Genomic DNA, 24,286 nt, shown 5'->3' with positions numbered 1-24,286 from the left:
CCTTTTTTGCTTTTTATTGTGGCTCTTTTGACAAAATGTGTTTGAGGACTTTATACGTGTGGACCACAACCCGTCCGGTGTAGTTCCATCCATGTTCGAATACGATAAGCAGATATTTGAGATGGAGACCATGTGACCGTGTAACAGACAATGTGACGCAAAAATCACCGCAAAATAGCTTTAAAAATTAACTAAGTTTCAAATAAACTAAACGTATTAACAATAAATAAACTAAGCGTCTAGCAAATCGCCACAGTGCGGACTTTGTTAGTTTTGTTTCTCCTAAATGTTTATTCATTCTCCTGCACCCAAAATATTTTGATCTGTAAATCATTATTTAACTAAGGGATATAGACAGAAGAACATTTATTTTAGTGATTCCAATTAAAAACATATGTATAATCGGAAAAGACGAAACAATGTACTCTAAAACATGATGAGTAAAATGCAAGCACTGGTCGCAACATTTTTTAGCGGTCAGCAGCTCGTTGCTCTTCAGTTACCGGAGGTACAGATTGCACTCATCCAAGATGGCGTCGTTTTCAGAAAGTGACGCGAAAACCGAAAGACTTATCGCCGATACAAGTGTAAGGAATATTGCTCAGATTTCTTAGTTTATACAGATGGAATTGTCAAGTTCAGTAATACCAACTTTGTCATATATTTTAAATTCCTGCACGCAATAGGAGGCAATATTTATCTGAAATGAAAGCGAAATTGGTCCTTTGTTCATAGTGTCTACACTGTTAGCCTAAGTCTCAGTCTCAGTTTGCATGTTTACGTCTAACACACGGGTTCCATTTTTGTTACCTGGACCCCCTCCCCTGTGATTGACTCAATTATCACCCCATTTCTTTACGGAGATTTGTCTTAACCATATGCTTCCTGTAGTCTCTTGGTTTTAGTGTATTTTACAACTATCTTCGTCATACTTGTGGGTCAACAGTCAAAATAAGACCCTTTTCACTGCCGAAACCGTGAACTTCATAAATTGGCACTAATAAATCTATCTGATAATCTAGATTAAAATTCCAGTGGAGAATGGCGTGTGATCTGATGTTTTAAAAATAAACATTTTTCTGAAATTTCAGTACCTGCTCACAAAGATTTCATAACATATATATTCTCTGACATAATATATAAGTTGCTGTGATAACTGATATGCCTTCAAACAAATGTATTGCCTATAAACAAATGTATGTCAGACAACAGACTATAGATTATTGATGCATACACAGGATATGTCAACAAGTTTAAAGATAGAGTAGTAAGATGCAATAATTTTGCATGCATAAAAATATATGTACATGATGTAGATGGATAGATAAATAATTGCTGGGGCAATAGGTACCCAAATGTTTGTTAATACAGCTGTAGCTTACCATACTTACAAGTCTGCAATCATGGCTATGCTATGTTGACATTGACGTTCAGCTCACATGGTCATGTGTAATTGTTTTTTATCCATATTTGTGTCCATGTGGAAAATGTAAAACATAGGCAAACCAGGGAATAACTATGCTTAATAACAATGCTTAAATTTTCCTAAAAATTGGAACTGAATTAACTGACAGAAAATGTGAACAATGGTAAACATTCTTGTCTCGATCAAGCAGGGCTAGCTACAAATTCTAATTGCTGCCGGGTTGATCATTGTACCAAAATGCTGATGTATTTGTGATGCCTTACCCAAACTATGGATTGGACTTTCCTTGTTTGAAACAAAACTTTGTGAATGAGTGAAGAAATGGGACCTGCAGTGGAAATTATTTGTGTTCATTCTCAATTATTGTGTGTATAGGACACAGTATGTTACATCCAGTTGAACATATGCCAGATAATAAAATTATTGAATTACTTATTTTAACATTTAAGCACATTGTAAATTTAACACTACATTTATAGGCTTGCAAGATATTTTATATCAGAGCATCATTAGTTAGGATTTACCATGATTACCAAGTGTCATTTAATCTTATAAGGAGGGAGAAACAGCACTTGCAGCAGCACAGGATTATCAACCTGTGGACGTTCCAATTCAACAAACAGAACAGTCCAAGGATGACAATACTACCCAGAAACAATCAACATCAAAAGAATCGGAAATTGAACCAGCTACTGAAAAGAAGTCTATAGCTGATTCAAGTCAAATGAAAGGAAGTACCCCTGTGGCAATTCTTGGCAACATTGTGGACTACCCAATCACTCCTGAAAGCTCAGAAGATGACCAATTGGAGGTAGATTCGGTTAGTCTGGTAAACAAGGAGAAAGAAACAGAAGCACAGGCACAAAATGAAGAAAATACATGTGAAGACACTAAACCTGACAGTGTCGAAGGACAACAATCTAAAGAGGAGTCTGTAGAACATAGTGTTGAACCAAACCAAGAAACGTCAGTTGCTGATAAAGTGTCTGAGAGTATAGAAACAACAGAAACTAGTGAGGAAGTTTCAGCAGGTGATACTGTGAGTAAATATGTTAATTCTGATAGTGACAGTCATGAGGCAGAGCCTGCAAAAGATGATAAATCAGGCTCTAAAGATGATTCAGAGAAAGTTTCCGAGAGTACAGAACAAACACCAAGTTGTGAGAAAGAGGAGGAAAAAGAATCTGAAATGAAGGCTTCAAGTGTACATGGTGACAATGAAGTTGATGATCTTGAAGAAGTTTTACTGGTTGAGGAGCCAGTGGAAAGACGGAAAGCTGGACCAGAGCTGGAAACTGAAACAGCAGTAGACGATGCAGAGACAGCTTCTCAAGGTAGTGCAGAGTTTCAACCCCAAATAGATGAGAAAACTGAATCAGAAGTAATGGATGACAGCAAGAATGAGGTGTCTTTAGTTCCCGAAAGTGAAGGTAAATCTGACATCGACAAAGAAACTCTTCTGGACACCAAGCCTGAGTGTATGGATGTGGATGGTGATGAATCCAACCAGGATGTAACCATGGAAACAGAAGCTGTGGCAGCTCCAGCAGCAGGAACTGATGCAGAGGATGGAGACTCTCTGTTACCTGACACAGATGGGGAGGTAAAGAGACCAGTGTCAAAGCCAAGTAGCTTTCCTATTACTGAAGCCTTCCTGGACGAAAACAGTCTCAGTCTTGACTGTGTGTTGGCCATCAGTAGCACGGTGCCTGAGGGGGAGACTTCTGTGGACATTTCACTGGGGGGGAGCATCAATGCATACAGTAAGGATAGTAAGGACTGTCCCACCCCGGCCAAGAGATCACGCCCAGGCAGTGTGATGAGTGGGGTAGAGCCAGATCCAGACTTGGATGATGATGGGTAAGTTTATCATGGTCATTATATGTAGTTTATAGAGGGTATCAAAAGTCATAGACTGGTCTCTAGTCCTAAGAATGCCAGGTTCCATTGATCAATGATTTGCATCACAGATTATGGTACTTGGTTTGTCAGAACTAAGGGGGTCACATTAACATAAGACTTTCTTTCCACATTACCGGTAAGCTACTAGATGATTAACAGGATTAAGGCATATGTTTCATATGTCATGGTCTGTCATCCATCGTATGTCCAAATCATCATCTCTTCAGACACATGGCAGAAGCTCTTCAATGTACTGAAACTTCACATACTTGTTCCCATCACTGATCATTCTGATGACACCCTAATTGTGTCATGAGGTAGGAATCCGATTTCAAAATGCCCAGCACAGCAGCCATATTGAGAAACTTATTTTTGACCGCTACTCAGCCATCTTTTTTCAAAATGTAAAACATTTGGCACATGTGTAGTTACTTGTGGGGCAAAACACATATTTTCCGTTTCTTGCAAGATTTTAACCCTTATTGACCTTTACACATTGGGACATGCTCTTAATTTTTCTTAATTAAATTAATTAAATTACTTTAATAATGAGAGGCAAACAGTGCCTATGTGCTGGTTCATCTCAAGTGGGAGGAGTCTTGATGTAGTTCCGGCCTGAATAGGCTACTGTGCTCATTTACTGTGGAAAGACCATGTTTATTAACTTCAGTATTTAAGGGTACTTTGGGAAGTAATCGCATTGTAATCAACCACTTATTGTAAGATGTAAAACAGGGAATGAATATTCAATATCAGCATACTGTTTTTATACATACTGATTAAACGTTTTAATTTTTTTTATTTTATTGTAAATTTAATTTGACGAACAAAGAGTTTTCTGCCATGTTGATGGCTTGCATCAAAGTTTCTTGTCAGTATTAATGCAGAAAGTATTTGAATAGCAATGCTGACAGCAACTTCTGTTAAGTGGCTGTTGACATTTTTAAATGTTGACTACATATTCAGGTGAGCTACAGTGCCATGAAACTATTTTTTTAGTTTATACTTAGTTTACGATGTTGACAGATACCATGAATGCCCTGACCCCAAATGGAATGACATCAACAGTGATCAAAATATTTAGATAACTCTTTTCTTCCCACTGAGCATCTGAGTAGGTATGGTAGCTGAAATGGTTTCAGTTATGAAAAACAGGAAGGGAAGTAACCATGGTAACTGACCTTTTACATGTTTATTTAAAAAAACCTCTGCTTTGTTGCATTATTAAATTTTGCCCATATTGCTCCCCCTGAACTAGTCCTGTGCGATTGTTTGACCACCAACCCTACATTTCATTGAAGGGAAAGCTGTAAACCTAATGCTGCCATATAGCCATGTTAGCCCAAATACTGTTCCAGTTGGTGTAAAGCCCAACTGATCCCCGCACATGCTCACCAGTCTAAAGCGAGAGTGGAGTCAGATTCTGTTTTGTGTGACTTACTTTTCACTACCAGTATTTTTAGAGTAAGGTCTGTTGAAACAAGTGCCACAGACTTTCGTCAAGTAGACGGTAGATCCCACCTTTGAGAAAATCATGATCAATTACTCTATGATATTCATCTTTATAACTGAACATGCCGAAATTGTTTCAACTTTTGTACAATTCACAGCAATAGAAACTAACTGTTTTAGTCCACTAGCCCTTATAATGATAGCATGTACCCAAACCCTTAATAATGGCAAATTTCTACAAGTCCTTAGGATACCTTAACTGTTGGGCACTTTGGCAAGGACTACAGGACTAGTGCCAATTTCTAATGCTGAATTCATGTTTTTGAATACAGACTTCTTGAATTACAGTGTTCATTGTTCAGTTGGTTGGTTGGTTTGTTGTTTAACGCCGCACTCAGCAATATTCCAGCTATATGACGGCGATCTGTAAATAATCGAGTCCGGACCAGACAATCCAGTGATTAATATCATGCGCATCGATCCACGCTATTGGGATCGATGACATGCATCAACCAAGTCAGCGAGCCTGACCACCCGATCCCGTTAGTCGCCTTTTATGACAAGCATAATCGCATTTTACGGCAAGCATGGGTTGCTGAAGACCTATTCTACCCCGGATCGTCACGGGTCTGTTCAGTTGGTATTGGTATTGTTATAAAGACTGTGAACTTAAAGTATGTGAAAAGGAACCCCATCAACAGGGTTTTACCATGGCCTACAAACTATCCATTCTATACGTATTGTGTATTAAACACATTGCTGCGTCATGTAAACTCTGCATTGATTTCATTCAAGTTTGAGTCGTTACAATGTTAATTGTTTCCATGGGACTTATGAACTATGTGTTGTCATGATAGCAACTTCCCAGCTGAGAGCTTGTTTGAGTACCAATGGCCGTTGGACGGTGGAGAGTGGTATATGCTCCAGGAACAGATCAGTGAATACCTCCAGATCAAGTCTTTCAAGAGGAAATATCCAGGTAGGTTGTCATTGTTTACAAAGTTTTGACAAATTTGGGGCAGGAGGCAAGGTAGTTGGCATGGTTGGAGGAAAAATAAACAAAAATATTTTTCTGATTTTTATCTTCAAAAAGTGATCTGAAATGTTACACTGTGCACCATGTGTGGTAAGGTGGTAGTTGTCTGTGTTTAGTTTATCATATTGTACAAACACTTATGATTTGCTGGATTAATCATGATAATAGAAATAGGTGTGTTTCAGATATATATTTATACACTTTTAATGATGTTTACTTTTTCCGATCAGCAGGTCTGTCACCAAGATGTGGCATCTAACAACACTAATACCTGGGGGGTTGGGCATTCCTAATGTATTATTTGTATAATTTGGCATCATGTATACTACTCATTAGAAGTTATTGAACACCAGATTTTTCATATGACTATAGATAATCATGACTGGTGGGTATTTCAACACACAGCCTTCCAACTGTGGATGTTCTTTAACTTAAGTAGTATGTGTTAAAACATACCATTGTATTATGATTCTTTTTTATTTTGTAATATAACTTATACAGAAAATTCTTTTATTAATCAGCATAAATTTGTTTTCGAAAATTATGTTTATCATGCTCATGTTACAACCTGCGCCATTAGCATGATTAGTGTAGCTTTTAGTGATTATCTTTTGTGATGTAAGATGCAGTGCCAAACGCCATAATCAATTAAGAAATGTATTGTTGTTTCCAAGAGCGCAGTGAATAGGTAAAGTTACGTATGTCACTGTTGGTATTTCAGACCTGTATCGCCGAACATGTGACAAGAATGAGAAAGACTTTCTGCGAGAGCGGGGTGTAGTGAGTGAAACACAGTCTGACTTGGGTGAGTTAACATATCACACGTATCATGCATGGCCCCCCGATACCCACCCAGCCTGGGACTTACACCACTCACTTGTCTGAAGCCTGAGTCAAGTCAAATTTCTTTCATTGTAGTAAGATCAGTTGGTATTAGTCCTTATCACAGCGGACCCGTGAAGATTCCGGGGTAGAATAGGTCTTCAGCAACCCATGCTTGCTGTAAAAGGTGACTATGCTTGTCATAAAAGGCGACTAACGGGATCGGGTGGTCAGGCTCGCTGACTTGGTTGATGCATGTCATCGATCCCAATTGCGTGGATTGATGCTCATGATATCAAGCATTGGATTGTCTGGTCCAGACTCGATTATTTACAGACCGCCGTCATATAGCTGGAATATTGCTGAGTGCGGCGTTAAACAACAAACCAACCAACCAACCTTATCACAGCGTGTATGATAAAACTAAATATACTGAAACTTAGGCCAAGATACAAGTTTGGACTGGTTGACTTGTGATTTTTTGGCACAAACTGCACACCATGATTTAACGTTATAATCTATGTTTACATTACACATGTTACGTAAACATGATAAATGCTCAAAGGTTGCAATATTTTCAAATGTTAATATGATATAAACAAGCTACCAAAAAGAAAGAAAGTTCAAATTCAAGTGGCTGATGAAGCTTGTGGAACTCCCAAGTACACACATGTATTACCATGGTTGTCAGATTAATTTACACATGCAGTATAGTAGACATTATACTAATATTGGATAGAAATATGCACTAACCTTCTAACTAGGGCCCGTATGATTTATTGTTTAATGACAAAAATGTATCTAGAACTCCACAAACTCCACACAAGTCACTAGTGCATTTCTTTCTGACTATGAACAAATTTCTTCTGACCTATATGTTTGAATAAAGATAAAGCTTCAGTCAACTTCAGTGTATGCATGACCAGATCATGAGTTTATCTAAATTCCTTTTTGCCAGGGCTCCGGTCAATACATTTCTAATCAGACATTTTGTACCTAATTTTGTGCCCACTTGCACAAAGCGATCTTAGCACTAAGATTATTGTAAGTCTATGTTAAAGTATGGGAGTTATGATCATCTTTGGGCTAAGATCGCTTTGTGCAAGTGGGCCCTGCAGCTGGTACCTGGGTAGGGTCAGGTAATAGGGGGTTGGGTACCTGGGTAGTACATTTAGACTCTTCCCAGCCCTACTGCCAACCTAGTTTTTGTAATGCATAAAGTAAAAGGTGAACAGTGCTGTGTTGTATTTATGCTAGGAGAAGTTCAAGATGTTTGGTCATGATCATGGCTTTAGCTTGGTGAGTATGGCTGTTTATTGTTTAACATACTCAGCAATATTCCAGTAATATGACAGCGGCTTGTAAATAATAGATGTATTGGCATCAATTAAGCTGCAGAACCAAAATGTCAAGAAGGTAAGGGGTTCACTTACAATGTTTAATGATACTGTGTTTCATCTGAAACTTGATTGAAAAACATTTCTTTTGCATTTTAAATTAATCAATGAAATTGATGGACTTAATCAAATGGCAAGCATGTCTGTTCATGCTGCATCAACGTATTCCTTCTGTGTAGGTGTAGAGGTTTGGCAATCTCATTAAAATCAGATCACAGTTCTCGCTATCACTAAACAAAGATCTGAGGACATCCCATTATGGGTCACGTCAGAACAACCTTTCATCCGACCAATCAAAGCGTCGCTTACAAGATCATGAAAGTGACAGTTGGAATGTGTTTTCTAATTGTGCAACCTCGAAAACGTTAACATGGGGTATTCCGAAAGACAGTTACGGCCCGTACGGCTGATTCCGTCAAAATTATCGTCTGTCTCTCGCTTCCGTGGGATAAATATTTGAACGGAGGAGGCATTGCACAGTACGTTGGGAGCACTGCCATACAATTGCAACCATATATTAGACATTCATGCATGTTTGTTAGTTCAGTTTTCAAAATTTTAATCGAGAACTGTGTCAACATATTTTTCAAGCGTAGTCTGAAATGGAAGTCGCCAGGTTGAAACAAGTGCCGTAAAGCTCGAGAAAGCTGCTTTCTAATTTGTCTGATGTCGACTTCTTGTTATTTGTTTTAGTGGTACAATGTTGTTTTCCATTAATAGTGCGGTTAAAGAACCTTATTTATGACAGTTTCAGAAGGAAATGAACAGTGGGTGAAAACAAACAGTGAAGTGGTAAAGGTTAAGATAATACAATCATTCAAAATCATTTAAAATGTCATGATACAATAGATATTTCTTGGATGGTATATACCTTAGTTAAATGATTCTCAAATTCCTCCTGATTCTTGATTGTTTACTTTATGATCAGTTTTCAAAACATCTCTGTTCTTATTTGTTGTCATGATAGTTGTGGAAAGGCAATGAAAAGGGCTGGAGTGGAACCATTGAGTGAATAATCATTCAGTAATTTGACCTGGACAGTCGGGATGATTGTCAACCAACGATCATGTCTTAATCAAACAAAATTGTTTCAAATTTTGAAAATATAGGATATAATAAAATCTTTTGCAAATTTATTTATATAAACATTACGACAGTTGCAACAGTTATTATTAACTTTTCTATTTTGTAATTCAAATGATTTTTTTGGTATAAAATCATAAAGAAGAATGAAGTTAAGCTATAAAGATAAAGCTATAAAATATAAAGAATTTCAAATAAATTATGTCTTGTGATCAGTAAGTTGATTGTATTTTACACAATTTTTTTATGACAACCCAAAGTTTGGCCTATTTGTTTCTTTTTCTCTCTATTTGCTGGGAACAATTAGTAAAATAGCATTATGGTACATTGGAGTTAATTTGCATTGATTTCATTACCAAGTGGACATTTATATTATTTGATAAATATACAATTGGTTCTGTCTCCTCATATCGGCCTTAAGTCCTTTTATTGTTATTATTTATTATGGTATTATCATGATTTTTTAGTGTGCTATTTCATGATGAGAATTGATTTTATAATAGTCAATTAATGCTTGATGAATAATGATAGATTAACAGATAAATACACTTACCTGCGGAGTGACCAGAAGCTGTCATCTGAAGTAGAGAAATGTTTGGTCTAAAGTACAATGGAGTGTGGTATTTGTAGTCCTGTGATGATCACATCATGGGTAATTAGAGTGTAAATGGAACAAAGCGATGTACCCTGAAGATTGAGTCAAATTTCAGCCTGTAAATTAACTTGTTTTAATCAACACGTTTGGCATCATCGGAAACCACAGGTTGTTTCTAATGTAATTAACTTAACCTTTGAGCATCATCCATTGATGCCGTCTAGCACTGTAGGATGTATCTATCTTGTCAGTCTGACACTTTAACCCCTTGAAATATAGCCAGTGTATTCATTTGTTTTAATTATCACCTCTATGATGATGTTTGGGTTAAATCTAAGGTCTTGTCGAAAGGTTTGTTTCACAGTCTCCTGCAACTGTGTTTGCGACGCTAATCAACAACTTGCTACAAGCATGCTGTGGCTGACAGGGCAGTGTGCCTCGGGGCTTTCTGCCACACTGAGCAGGATAGGGGTAGGTGTAGGCTTGGAGACTAGAGTTACCTCCCCTGCTGGACAAAGGGGATGGCTGTAGACTGAGGTGGACCTCTCACTGTGATGATTAGAGGTCAGAGTGGAGTGGGGGAAATGTAATAGTGCATGTGTCTTGGCTTGTCATCGTCTCATGGTGGATAGGGGTTGGTGTGATTGACAAGAACAAGGTTGCTCACCCTCAGTTCTGTCAGTTGAACTGCAGATGTTTAGTTGATTTAGTTCTAGAGATGGCAGCAGCCATGTTTCTGGAAATGGGTTTACATGATAGATACAGTTTACATGATAGATACAGACTTTGTCTGATCATGTTGTATTTAAGTACTAATGACAGTTTTTCTTCTGTTTCCTGGAGTAGAGTATTTTAAAATTAACAATGATTAAAGATGGAAGTCATTGTCATAATGTTAAAAATTATAGATTACGTGGCCATTGATATTTACAATACTGTAGTCATATATAGGACCTCAAAACCCTCCGAAGTTTTCGAAACTTTGTAGTAAGTAGGGCATTATGCTGTTATTTGTCTCGATGATGAAAAAAATAACAAAGTGACACCTAAATTTTCACAAGTGTAAATCTTTGATTTATAGAATGTATTTTCATGTTGCTAATCTTTGCAGGTTTGACAGCTCTGAGGAGTGAGGAAGTGTATGACTTAATGCACAAAGATTATTCTGAGAAGTACCGAGTAAGTAACAACACCACCAGGTCCTTCTTCCAACCATCAGTACATACATTCGTAGGCATGTTAAGGACAACACATTTTATGTGTATTTTGTGCCTGTGTCGGCAATTTAGCCACTTGTCCAAAGCCAGAGTCAAGGAAAAGTTGATTTCAGTTTTATCAGTATAGTTGATAATCATGATTTATAGTCCACATGTTAAGATTAGGATCTACGGACAATGGTGGAGACTGCTATGTCTATAGATAGATTTATTGATGAATACTTTATAATTTTATCATGTTTCTATATCAGTGACACATTTGCTCATTATCAAATTAACAGCAATAATATTATTTGTCATGTTTTTGCTTCAGCAATTAAAACATAATGTATGTTAAGGATATTCATGAGTGTTAGATTAGAATAATGAAAATGTCTGGGACTGGGATTTATTACTTTGTGAATTGATGTTGTTTGAGAAACTTACTTGCTGGTTGTATCTGCAGGAGTATGCCCATGTTCTGCATGAGAAGGAGAGACAGACTATCAACAACAAGCACAAAGAGTATGAAGTGGTATGTGTCAAATTCCCAATATGTGCTCTTTATAGATGACGAAATGTTGAATAATATAATAGGGCTGGCTATCGATATAGATCATAGATCAATAAATGAAAAAAATCGAAGAAAGAATGTTGAGCAAGTATGCAAGAAAGTCCCGAAAGAAATCAACATGTTTTATGCCACTGGTGAGTGATACATTTATGCATAGATTACTTTGTGGAGATTTGAGATATTAACAAAAACTCTTGCTTTCCACCTATATTGACAATAACAAGTGTGTTAAGGTAAAGGTAAAGGTAAAGGTAAAGGATCTTTATTTCATCACAGTAGTTTATGTAAGTTATTATCAATGACACAATTTTCATATTGATAATTGTTCATATTTTTTCCCATCGATGATAATCCGAATATCAGTCTTTTAAGCCAGCCCTTATATAAAGTCATTCTATCATGCCACCATTGATCCAGCAGGACCAACTCTGTATGGATTACAGGGCAGAGTTGGTCTTTGCTTTCACTTCTGTCAAATGATATGAAAATAAGGATTGGGTGATTGCAAGGGCTGACTACAGGATTAATATTACTGACAACAGTGTTTTACGACAGTGAATAAAAACTGTAACTAATATGTAATTTGATTGTTGTTACTGCATATTATGTATTATGCTAGGGCCCTGTTCCTCAAAGCACTCTTAGCGCTATGACGATCATCACTCCCATACATAAGTATTTACTTATGACAGTCATAGTGCTAATATCACTTTGTGGAGCATGGCCCAGGTACTTTTGGAAAAGAGTTCTGACCTCTGTACACTGTAAGAATAGTCCTACTAATTGTTATCTCAGTCTTCAGTAAGATATGTGAGAGTCACAAAAAGGATGTGAAGGATGAGGTGGCTATATTGTGTGACCTGGCCGGGTGTGTCCTTGTGGCCAAAAGCCCTACTAATTGTTATCCCCCGCCGCGCGAAAGCGCGAAGCGGGGGATATAGTATTCACGACCGTCCGTACGTCCGTCCGTACGTCCCACCTGTTTGTTGCCGCGATATCTCAAGAACTAAACACTGGATTGTCTTCATATTTGGAACTATGGTGTATATACAGACTCCGCAGACACCAGTCGGTTTTGGTGACCTTGACCCCATTTTCAAGGTCACAGCAGGCATATCTGCTTTTGGAGTTGGAAAACGGTGTTGCCGCGATATCTCAAGAACTAAACACTGGATTGTCTTCATATTTGGAACTATGGTGTATATACAGACTCCGCAGACACCATGCGGTTTTGGTGACCTTGATCCCATTTTCAAGGTCACAGCAGACAAATCTGCTTTTAGAGTTGGAAAACGGTGTTGCCGCGATATCTCAAGAACTAATTGCTGGATTGTCTTCATATTTGGAACTATAGTGTATATACAGACACCGCATACACCTGTCAGATTTGGTGACCTTGACCCCATTTTCAAGGTCACAGCAGGCAAATCTGTTTTTGGAGTTGGAAAACGGTGTTGCCACAATATCTCAAGAACTAATCGCTGGATTGTCTTCATATTTGGTACTATGGTGTACAGGCGGGGGATATTTCGTCACTCTGTGACAAATACTTGTTATCTCAGTCTTCAGTAAGATATGTGAGTCACAAAAAGGATGTGAAGGATGAGGTGGCTATATTGTGTGACCTGGCCGGGTGTGTCCTTGTGGCCAAACTGCTGTCAACCACTAATTTGCTGGTTGTAGATGTGATGTGTCAGGAATACCGATGACTGTTTTGTCCTAGTTGTTGTGTTTGTTTTGCAACCAGTAATTGTGTGTTTTCCTCTGTGGTCAGCCAAAACTAGACAAGGGCAAGATGGGAGCGTACATCAAGAAGGCAGTGAAGGCCGCAGCTGACTTCAATGCTCAGTTCCAGCGGGAGAGGCGGGAGGAGAGGAGAGCATACTTCGATCTGCAGACTTTTGTAAGTCATCAAATTGGAATGTTATTTGTGTTGGAACTCTGAAATATGAAACTTGATGAAATGTACCTCACTCACTCACTCACTCACTCACTCACTCACTCACTCACTCACTCACTCACTCACTCACTCACTCACTCACTCACTCACTCACTCACTCACTCACTCACTCACTCACTCACTCACTCACTCACTCACTCACTCACTCACTCACTCACTCACTCACTCACTCACTCACTCACTCACTCACTCACTCACTCACTCACTCACTCACTCACTCACTCACTCACTCACTCACTCACTCACTCACTCACTCACTCACTCACTCACTCACTCACTCACTCACTCACTCACTCACTCACTCACTCACTCACTCACTCACTCACTCACTCACTCACTCACTCACTCACTCACTCACTCACTCACTCACTCACTCACTCACTCACTCACTCACTCACTCACTCACTCACTCACTCACTCACTCACTCACTCACTCACTCACTCACCAGCAAAATCTTGCTATTTCTTGATGTTTGTCCCTGATGAGTATGATCAGTTTTGTAAGTGGAACTCTCAATCTCATTAACATCAGATCTTAGTGCATGCTATCAAGCATCGCGATCCTATTTTAGTGAGATTGGTGGAAATCCAGTGTTCGAGTATTGTAAATTCATTGATCTCCTTGATTGTTGTGTGTAGATGGTGCACTATCCAGCTGGCAGATACAAGAAGCTGCCTCCCGAGGCCACCAAGCCCGACGCATACCCTGTTCCTCTCATCCCTGGACAGTTCCAGGACTACTACTGCAAGTGAGGACAGCTTAGATAACATACAGGCTTCTTCATCACAAGTGTTTTATTGGCTGAACAAATACAATTAACTAATTCTCAGTTGACAGTAAATGGATGCATTCAATAATTCTTACGAATACAAGACTACCATAATATTATTGCCAGAAATTCTGTTTTTCGGCTATAAAAGAATTCAAATTTTCAACAGAAGTCTTCTTCACTGTCAACTATCCATAACAAGTTGAGATACTGATAGTATCTCCCTACCCAAAGCTCTTTCGCATGCATGAGACAGGAAAACCTCACTTCTTTCCTGTTTATTACAATATTGATGTCTTATTTCAGATACACAGCTGATGAGCTCCGCTACTTACCAATAAATACAGCTAAGTTCGACCCTCCCAAGAAAGTGTCCAATACCCTGGTGAAGCCGTCAAGTGACCCTGACTCGTCCGAGGTGGAGGACAGTACTGAGGTAATACACTGAGGTCAGCAGATATTTCTGGGTTTGTCATCACCTCCTGATGTGTGTGTGTGTGTGTGTGTGTGTGTGTGTGTGTGTGTGTGTGTGTTGTGTTGTGTTGTGTTGTGTTGTGTTGTGTTGTGTTGTGTTGTGTGTGTGTGGCATCCTCAATGCACGTGTGCTGCCTCCGAGCGGACACATCATCACATGATTATTGTCATCATCACACTTGCTTGGCCCGTCCCATTTATGACTCATAAGTCCCTTGGTCCAGTATCTGGTGCAAACATCTTGTCTTGTGTCTGCCACGAGTCCCTAGGTCCAGTTTCAGGTGCAAACATCTTGACTTGTGTCTGCCATGAGTCGCTAGGTCCAGTATCTGGTGCAAACATCTTGTCTTATGTCTGCCACGAGTCCCTAGGTCCAGTTTCAGGTGCAAACATCTTGTCTTGTGTCTGCCTTGAGTCACTAGGTCAACATCTTGTCTTGTGTCTGGCATTGTTCCCTAGATCCAGTATCTGGTGCAAACATCTTGTCTTATGTCTGCCACGAGTCCCTAGGTCCAGTTTCAGGTGCAAACATCTTGTCTTGTGTCTGCCTTGAGTCACTAGGTCAACATCTTGTCTTGTGTCTGCCATTGGTCCCTAGGTCCAGTATCTGGTGCAAACATCTTGTCTTATGTCTGCCACGAGTCCCTAGGTCCAGTTTCAGGTGCAAACATCTTGTCTTATGTCTGCCTTGAGTCACTAGGGCAACATCTTATCTTGTGTCTGCCATGAGTCCCTCGATACAGTAGCAGGTTACACAAAAATTAGTTTTGACTTAGTTGATAGCCACTCTTTGTTCCTATTAGTTTCATACACATTCACTTGCCATCTAGCTGCCTTCATGAGAACACATGACGCCAGGCAGCTTAGAAAAACCCTGGCCATGAGGTCACGTTTGCAAATGGACCTCATCACTAACAATGCTTTCCTACATCACCACAGTACTGGTATGTGGAGATTGGTCAACCACTTTTGACAACCACTCAGTTGTCCACATGATTCAGTTGTTTAGATAAGAAACAGTTTGCCAGTTCAACCAGGCCCTCAGTAATGTTGACAAATGTAATGTCATTTAAAAGCAACATTACATTACAATTTACTTTCTACAGAATGACCTTTGATGTTACTATGGAATAAATTTGTACATTTCTTTCAATGTATTTTTGCTCTGAAATGAACTTTGTGTGAACTTTTCCTGAAATAGGTCCTTTCTCATTACATCTCCCTTCATTGTAGGATAAAGTAGGGTCGGCCTCGGAAGCGGACAGTGACGGCGATGCCAGCAGTGACTCGGATGGGAGTGAGTCAGAAGCTGAAGAGACCAAGGAGGAACCGCTGGTATGTACAACTGTCTTTCTTCATGTCTATTGCAGACTTCGGACACGGGATGTTTGTCACTCGGAAAATGTGAATGTGAATAGTTTGTGAAGTCACATCTTGGTGTCTCCTAAACAGCTCCAGTTGGAATTCCCAGACAGAATTTGTGCCAAGTAACATATGCTTGTTTTACGAGGCAACTAAAAGTTATTGGATGGTCAGACGCAGGGATTTGGTTTATTGTGTGTCATCATCAGCATGGGACGTTGCTCATACTATCAACCACTGATTTGGCTGGTCCAGACTTGATTTCTTAAAGCTTCAGTGATATTGTGTGAGTATTGTTGACTGCAGTGTTAAACAATAGTCACTCTATCACTCTGTTCCTTTCCCTTTCTGTTGATATGGCTGTAACATTGTCATGATTGAAACACTCACACTTAATGCTACACAAATCTAGAATCTTTAAGATAATGTTTTGGTGATCTAACCTAAACACTCTTTTCTAGGAGTCTTTTCATCTCAACTAGCCTGAAAGGCCATGTGAGCTTATGCCATTATCACAAGTCAGCATCCTTAAACTTTCTACACTTTCATCTTCTTCTCCAAAATGGCGAAGATGTGTGTGTGTGTGTGTGAATGTTTGTCACTATAAAGGGTTTAAGTTTGTTCAAAGCATCAAACTTGGAATTTCAGTATGGCTGCCAGTTAGCCATCTTTGATTAAAAACAATAAAAGTTAAAAACTCTTCATCTCAAAATCTTAAACCTTGTATAGTACCTAGTTTGTTCAAGACATCTTGATTGGAAATCAAACATGGCTGCCAGTGGTCACATTGGAAAATGCAAAAAATCATGAGTCATCCATCATATACATCTCTACCTCAGAAACCACTTGACCAATGAAGTTGAAACTTGACATGCTCGTTCCCACCAATGAGGACACCTGAATTGGTCAAGAGCTTGGAATCTGATTTTCAATTATCATGACAACCATATTAAAAAATCTATTTGTCCATTACTCTCTCATTTTTGGTTTCAAAATGTCATGAAATTTGGTACATGCAGTGTTAGTAGTGGGACTCAATATATATGTTCCATTTCTTGTGATATTTTGAATTTTGACTTTCATCATGTTGATTTCGTTTTGCACTTTGACCTTGATTTGACCTTAATTTGCACTTTGCACTTTGGCCTTACTGAAAGCTGAAACGTCTTATGGCCATTATTCACACATTTTGTTTGAGAATGGAATTATATTTGGTATATGTGAAGTTAGTAGTGTGCCTCGACACAAATGTTCCAATTTTTGCAATATTATTAATTTTTACTTTAATTTGACATTTGCATTTTGGACCATGACCTTAAATTTTCTCAGCATGCATATCCTCGCACTGTAAACATCATCTGCTCAGGAAGCATTGAACCAGTAAAGTTGAAACTTGAAATGGTCCAAATTTTCCTTACGATGAATTCATATTTTGTTCAGATCATTAGGATTTTGACGATGGGAAATATTGTTTGGCATTAGAAGAATTATTCTTCTTAGAAGGTTTATGAGGCTCAGAGTTAAAACTTTGTGTGAAGTAAATGTAATTGTTGTTTATTGCAACAATTGTGCTACAGTAGTGCAGATTTAGAATTTTTTGGATAGGAACTATTTTCATATTATTTAAAACTTTTGTCCTCAGTATTTATTCAGAACCCATTTGAATAGCAATGCTGACAGTAACTTTTTTAAGTTGCTAATTGACATTATAAAGTACATTGTTGACTACATATCCAGGTGAGCTACAGTGCTTTTGCACTATTTTCTAGTATAAAAATGCTCTGAAGTGGTTGCAATTAATTGTAAAATTACTGATGTGTCGTAAAGCAATATTTGATTATTAATTCACTGTTATCATGATTAACTCATGTTGGTAACCTCAACTCTTTCAAACAAATAAGCTCTGTAGTAAGTGTACAGTACATCCACCTAGTGCACTCAAAACAACCCACTCGTCCCATAGTAGATGACCAGATAGGGGAAACACAAATATGTTCCTACACCTGAAACACAAGTCTCAAAACATGTGATATCACCCTGGGCAAGTGACTTACTGTATTCGACATAATAAGCGCCCAGGGCGCTCTCAAAATTAGAAATAGGGGACTCTTATTAGAATATCATTTTGTTGAGAGAAAAAAACAGAGTTGAAAGATGTATTTCATGGTTTATGCTGACAGCCTGAAATGTTTATGTAAGACAGATATATTTTTCCAGAATTTAATTGCCCATAATTAAGGGTGCATATAGCACACGAGTGCGTATCATACACGAATAAATAAGTCTTGTGTACATTGATCAATTGGAAGGGGTGCTAATTGGGATTGTTCACTAGCCAATATACATGTATTAGCAAATATTGCTGTAGGCGGTTATTAGAGCGGGGCGCTTATTACTTTGAATACGGTAGTTCAAATATACCCCTGTTCACCCAGCAGGGAATGGGTACCCGATTGTGAGGAGAGTGTAAAAAACCCTCTAGCACCTGTAGGCAGCTTGAGCTTGGGTGGACATATTGAATGAGTTCGCTTTGACACTCTGACTCACTGTGACCATTTACACCTAGGCTGAGCCGCTTCCTGAGGAGAAGTGTCGTATCTGCAACAGCACGGACCCCCCACCGCCGGAGAAGAAGGTCCCTCGGAGGAAGAAGGTGAAACAGGAGAAGTTGGCAGCTGACGACCAAGAGATGATCAAGTGTTCCGAGTGTGGGACTGTTGGTGAGTGGCAATTTAGAAGCTCACTTACTTTTCACTACCTACGCGGATATCCCCTTTTTGAAACAAACTAACACATTTGGTGATATATTAAACAGTATTAATAGTATAACTTGATATTTTCTGGTCTTATTGCATCCCCCTATATTTATGTTGCAGGACACCCGAGCTGCCTTGACTTGACCAATGCTATGGTGTCGGTGATCCGAACCTACCCCTGGCAGTGCATGGAGTGTAAGACCTGTGTGGAGTGTATGGACCCCTATGATGAGGTCAGTACATCAGATTTCATTCTTCTAGATTTGTACATGTTCAATACAATAAATCATGAAATTATTTTATTTGGTTTAATATGTGTGTTTTGAGGGAATTGATAAAGTATGTGAAATAAGTTGTTCATGGAACCAACCTTAAAAAACTTATGATGCTGGGGCCCAGCTTATTATTCCTTTCATTTTTTACAACATGAAAAGGGTTCACCAGAACTCTCTGCCCATATTTTAACATTTGATTATTGCCATCTTTCCAAAGCAAGTGTGTCCACTAGCCTATGTCAAAGCGTAGTTGCTACCCTTTCCACATCAAGGCCACTTTTCTTGGCTCAACCCTGGCGGCATCTCGTGTAGATCACAAGTTGTGCTCCTTGTAATGAAAACGTGATATCCATTCAGATCACTGTTCTCATCTCGTATAGCTTCACAAAGATGTCGACTACCATTGGCGACGACCTAGTCGATGAGATATATTTCATTCCTGACACAGGCAATTGTTGGGGTGTTTAAGAGATGAAAAAGACATTTGTGTCAACAAAGACAGGCAGCGGTAAATAACTTTCATACAAAGGTGAACCAGTCGTGGATGTTGATTTTGTGAAACGTTCTCTGATTGGACTATCGATGTGTGCTCGATATGTGATCACATTTAGCACAGGAAAGTGGGGTTGATGTGGCAAGGATGGAAACAAGACGTTGATAAAAAGGCAAATGGATTCCTTTTCCCCGGGAAGATGGACTATTGCATGCTATTGGTCAGATGAATTTTTTTCATTTGTGGTAAAATCTTATTCTAGCATCTTTAATAAACTTGGAATGGAAGAAATTCTTAATTTGATTGAGTAATTTCCTTGGGGTGATCACCTAACAGAACTTACTTTGTGAGAGTTAAATCTTGTGAAAATTATGTGCAAATATTGTGTGATTGTTGCAGGATAAGATGATGTTCTGCGACCGATGTGACCGAGGCTACCACACGTTCTGTGTGGGCCTGAGATCTATACCCACTGGCAGATGGGAGTGCCGGAGCTGCAAGGGAACAGACACACCACGATCGAGGTATTTGGGCAGGGAAACAACCCATGTTTTTTGGCCTTTCTTTTCAAGGTCACAGTGAATCTTCATTAGTCTGGGCCCAATTGTTCCAGGAATCCCATCGACCAGCCATTATAACTGGGTCCACTTGAATTTGTACATTGTGACATTAATCTGTAACCTTGATGCACTTCCTGAAATATGTAGATCTGGACAGTCCAGTAGGAATGCAACTGTCCGAACTAATGGAGGTTCACTGTACACATCTTTTCCAGTCATTATTGACCTGTAGTTTCTTTTCCTATCCATTCATTAAACAAGACTTTGGGTTGATTTGGAAATTTAGGGATCAAGTGACTCCTTACCTGTGAAATTGATTTGCCAGGTTTTAGAAATATAGTTCCAGACCTATGTTGATTGGTGGTATTTGTTTCAGGTGCTAATCTATCAAAATAAATAGGTTTGACCTTGTATCATTGTTTTTAAGCCTGGCCTCCCATTTCACTATGCAGGAGTATAGCTGTATAAAAAGTATAAACTGTGTGCATTGTGTTACACACCTGTGGGGGATCCTGGGTAAAACCATAGGCCCCCATCAACCTATACTTGGCGTATAAGGAGATTGGGTGGTCAGCTTCTCTGACTTGGTTGGTTGAATGCATGTTATGGTATCCCAATAGTGTGGATCAATGCTCATGTGATCAATCACTGGTTTGTCTGGCCCAGACACACTAATTACAAACCATTGTCATATTGCTGGAATATTGCTGAGTGTGGCGTTAAACAAACTTTGTTCTTTTTGAAGACAATCTCTCTATAACTATTTCTATAGTGAACAAAAAAGTTATGAGTCATGAATATTTTTTTGATATTCATTTTGTAGTAAGGACTAAGCGCAAATTTCATAAAAATATCCCCAAAATATCCATGATCACAAAAGTTTATTGTTCAGTATAGATCACATTGGAAACCCATGCCATTGCAGTTCAATATTCCTGTTTTTCTTGTTTTCAGAAAGAGGACGACCACAGCGAAATGACCATTTCTTTTGCTCAGCTTTTTACTCATCTCAAAACATCAACATAGATTTTCTTTTCATCACATTGCTTGGCAGCTACAGTATTTATGAACAATGAAATAAATTCTTTTATTGAACAATGATATCGACAGTGGTGTTTTATTTTCAATAAGGAATCTAAGAAGGAAATATGTGCCAGACATAAACTGAGACATGATACTTCAAGATATTCTTTCTTGACCAATATAATATTACTGAATAATTTGCAATGGTTTGATGTGCATTCTTGGGTTCAAATCTAAGATTAGCCAAATAATAATTCTTAATTTGTCTGGACCATATTTGAACTTGTGAGTTTCACCAAAGTTGTAAACAAGCATCTCTGAACTTTCCAGCAACACAAAACGAACATGCTGTGATAGAACTTAGATAAAGTTCAAATCAGTGTGAGTGAGTAGGTTGGGTTTAACGCCGCTTTTAACAGTATTCCAGTTATAAGTGGCAGCTTAATGTGGGAGGAAAGCCCGAAGTGATGCAGGTCTCAGATGTTTACCACTTTGGTGAAACCCACGTGCAGGGGTATGGTGCTGACAAACCTAGAAACATATTTAGGGCGAACCGGGATTCGAACCCACAATCATAGGTTTCTGATGTGCCCAAGGGATGCAACTCTGCACAGCGAATCACGGCGCCCTAGGTGACTGGGCCACCCGTGCCCCCTCAAAGCAGTATGAAAGGCACTGGGGTCCCTCACACAGTGGTTTCACGGGCATGCCGCCCCTACTAAAAAGCGGCTGGTACTGAAAAGATTGAATTATCAAAATGTTTATTTTTATTATGTCTCCTGATAGTATCAAGGACCCTATTATACAATAAAACATGTTATACATACATTCCATGTTGACATCACTATCAGTACTTCAAGAGGCCACCTGAAATTTTGAGTCCACGGCAGAAAGACTTTCATGTTCATATCAATAAAAAAAAAATTAAAAAATGATTGACATGGCCACTTGTTTTTGTTTTTATTTCAACCGATATAAATATCCGTGAAACAAAATTAAAAAAGTGTGGCCTACAGGGTGATGTTTGGGTGTAGGTTCTAACACCCTTATCAAGCAAGTATCACTTGCTTGATAACGGTGTTAGAACCTACACTGAAATGTTACTCTTAATTGTACAAAAGAAGTTGTTCATCCATATAACAGATCCTTTCTTAGTACTCCAAATTTCTAAATGCACACACTATTTACTGGTTCTATGATATCCTTAGCAGCTATGGTTTTGCTTTGGTTGAGTACACTATGATGCTTCTACATGACTTCTTGTAACTGCTGTGCTTTAGTCATCACATATTTGTCCTGTGCGCTTACACAGTATTTTGCCAGGGATTCATTGTATTGACTTGTCACTGTCTCGCTTTTCACTGAACAACACTTCACTGCAGTGGGGAAAGCAAGTGAGAGAGGTGCTTCACACTGCTGAGCAGGAAAATCAAGATGGCTGCTGATCACATTGTTTTGTCATGTTGATTTCACTGGTCTTGCTGGAGCTAGCATGTTGTCTAGGTTTACAGAAGACAGTTTCAGTGATTGTACTGGTCTTGCTGGAGCTAGCATGTTGTCTAGGTTTACAGAAGACAGTTTCAGTGATTGTACTGGTCTTGCTGGAGCTAGCATGTTGTCTAGGTTTACAGAAGACAGTTTCAGTGATTTCACTGGTCTTGCTGGAGCTAGCATGTTGTCTAGGTTTACAGAAGACAGTTTCAGTGATTGTACTGGTCTTGCTGGAGCTAGCATGTTGTCTAGGTTTACAGAGGACAGTTTCAGTGATTTCACTGGTCTTGCTGGAGCTAGCATGTTGTCTAGGTTTACAGAGGACAGTTTCAGTGATTTCACTGGTCTTGCTGGAGCTAGCATGTTGTCTAGGTTTACAGAGGACAGTTTCAGTTATTGTACTGGTCTTGCTGGAGCTAGCATGTTGTCTAGGTTTACAGAGGACAGTTTCAGTTATTGTACTGGTCTTGCTGGAGCTAGCATGTTGTCTAGGTTTACAGAGGACAGTTTCAGTCATTGTACTGGTCATCCATGATTGATGACTGTTGTCACTCATTAAGACCCTGAAGGTTAATCACTTAAAATAAAGTGTGAAGAGTAAGGTTATAACTTAAGGGGGAAGTTCACACAATTAATTATCTAAACTAATGATCTTTCACGTTTTGGGGACAAGACATATTAACCTGATTGACATGGATCTGGAAATGATAAAAATAATAATACATTCTTAAACTTAAAGATACCTGAATTGATTTTACATATTTCATGTTTTACAAAATTATATCTAAAAAAGGGAACTTAAAGATGGCTCAGTTCTCCTTGATAATGTTGCACAATGGTGCCAACTGGGCGCCATAAGTTGATATTTTCATGTAACTATACTAGTGTCTGTCTTGCAAATAGAAAGAAGGCCTCCAGAAATAATTCACATATTGTTAAATTTCAGCAACTCTGTTATTATCCACATGTCATTCAGGAGTAAGGTGTTTAGGTGTCATATTGAGAAATATTGAAACTAATTGCAACTTCAGACATGGATCGTGATAAAACATGTTTGACTTTCACCTTTGAAACCACCTCATGTATTAAAGATTGACAGTGGATGTGTTGTTGGTCTAGTTCATTATCATTGAGAACTTTTGCCCTTGGTGACTGGGTGATAGGCTGGCCTTGAATAGCTGTAATATTGGTTATGCAGTGTTAAACAATATTCACTGTCACTGTGATAAAATGTAATCTGATTTAAATCTAGACAGGAAGTAGACCACGTTTAAAAAATTACTTGACAAAATAACATATATACCTAATCAAGGTAGAATTATATTTTATTTCTCTTCACTTGTTTATTAAGAAATCTTGTACTAGCACACTGGGGAGTTTATTTTATTGATAAAACAATAATACGTTTTGTTGATGATACAAATATACGTGAGCAAACTTTTTTTTAACTTTGCAAATAATCCGAATTGAATACTGTATTTATAAGGGAAAACGGTGATAAATTCCAGAATATCTCAAAAGCCTTAATTAGTAATGCAACGTCAATTAGGCATGCCAATTAGAAACCAATCAAAAACAATGCGTCTATATCCTTTCTACGTGATACAATAAGTAAAATATATACCAAGCAAATTATTCG

At 38.6% G+C, this 24,286-nt stretch overlaps 1 protein-coding gene across 2 annotated transcripts; it reads left to right on the top strand.

Moving 5' to 3' along the window:
- Positions 1-510: 510 nt before the first annotated feature.
- On the top strand, positions 511-21,234 carry LOC124137075 (PHD finger protein 10-like). Of its 2 annotated transcripts, XM_046503221.2 has the most exons (14): positions 511-587; positions 1,983-3,286; positions 5,638-5,759; positions 6,538-6,621; positions 10,825-10,892; positions 11,376-11,444; positions 13,258-13,386; positions 14,083-14,192; positions 14,520-14,649; positions 15,921-16,022; positions 18,616-18,769; positions 18,926-19,038; positions 19,973-20,097; positions 21,088-21,234. In XM_046503221.2, the coding sequence occupies exons 1-14, from the start codon at positions 531-533 to the stop codon at positions 21,110-21,112; spliced, it is 2,592 nt and encodes an 863-aa protein (XP_046359177.2). In that variant the 5' UTR covers positions 511-530; the 3' UTR covers positions 21,113-21,234. The 2 variants fall into 2 exon arrangements, 1 of the variants encoding a protein (XP_046359177.2); XR_006861478.2 differs by lacking the exons at positions 18,926-19,038; positions 19,973-20,097; positions 21,088-21,234 and having other exon boundaries at positions 14,520-14,662; positions 18,616-18,636.
- The last annotated feature ends 3,052 nt before the right edge of the window (positions 21,235-24,286 follow it).

Source organism: Haliotis rufescens, unplaced genomic scaffold, assembly GCF_023055435.1.
Source record: "Haliotis rufescens isolate VD_foot unplaced genomic scaffold, xgHalRufe1.0.p SCAF_3, whole genome shotgun sequence".
Lineage (NCBI taxonomy): Eukaryota > Metazoa > Mollusca > Gastropoda > Lepetellida > Haliotidae > Haliotis > Haliotis rufescens.
This window is presented reverse-complemented; position numbering and strand designations above follow the sequence as displayed.

Bases quoted from the DNA above. Each gene is read 5' to 3' on its own strand.
- LOC124137075 (XM_046503221.2), top strand. From the start codon at position 531: ATGGCGTCGTTTTCAGAAAGTGACGCGAAAACCGAAAGACTTATCGCC. The intron at 16,023-18,615 runs GTATGTACAACT...ATTTACACCTAG, and splicing joins AGACCAAGGAGGAACCGCTG to GCTGAGCCGCTTCCTGAGGA. The intron at 19,039-19,972 runs GTCAGTACATCA...TGATTGTTGCAG, and splicing joins GTATGGACCCCTATGATGAG to GATAAGATGATGTTCTGCGA.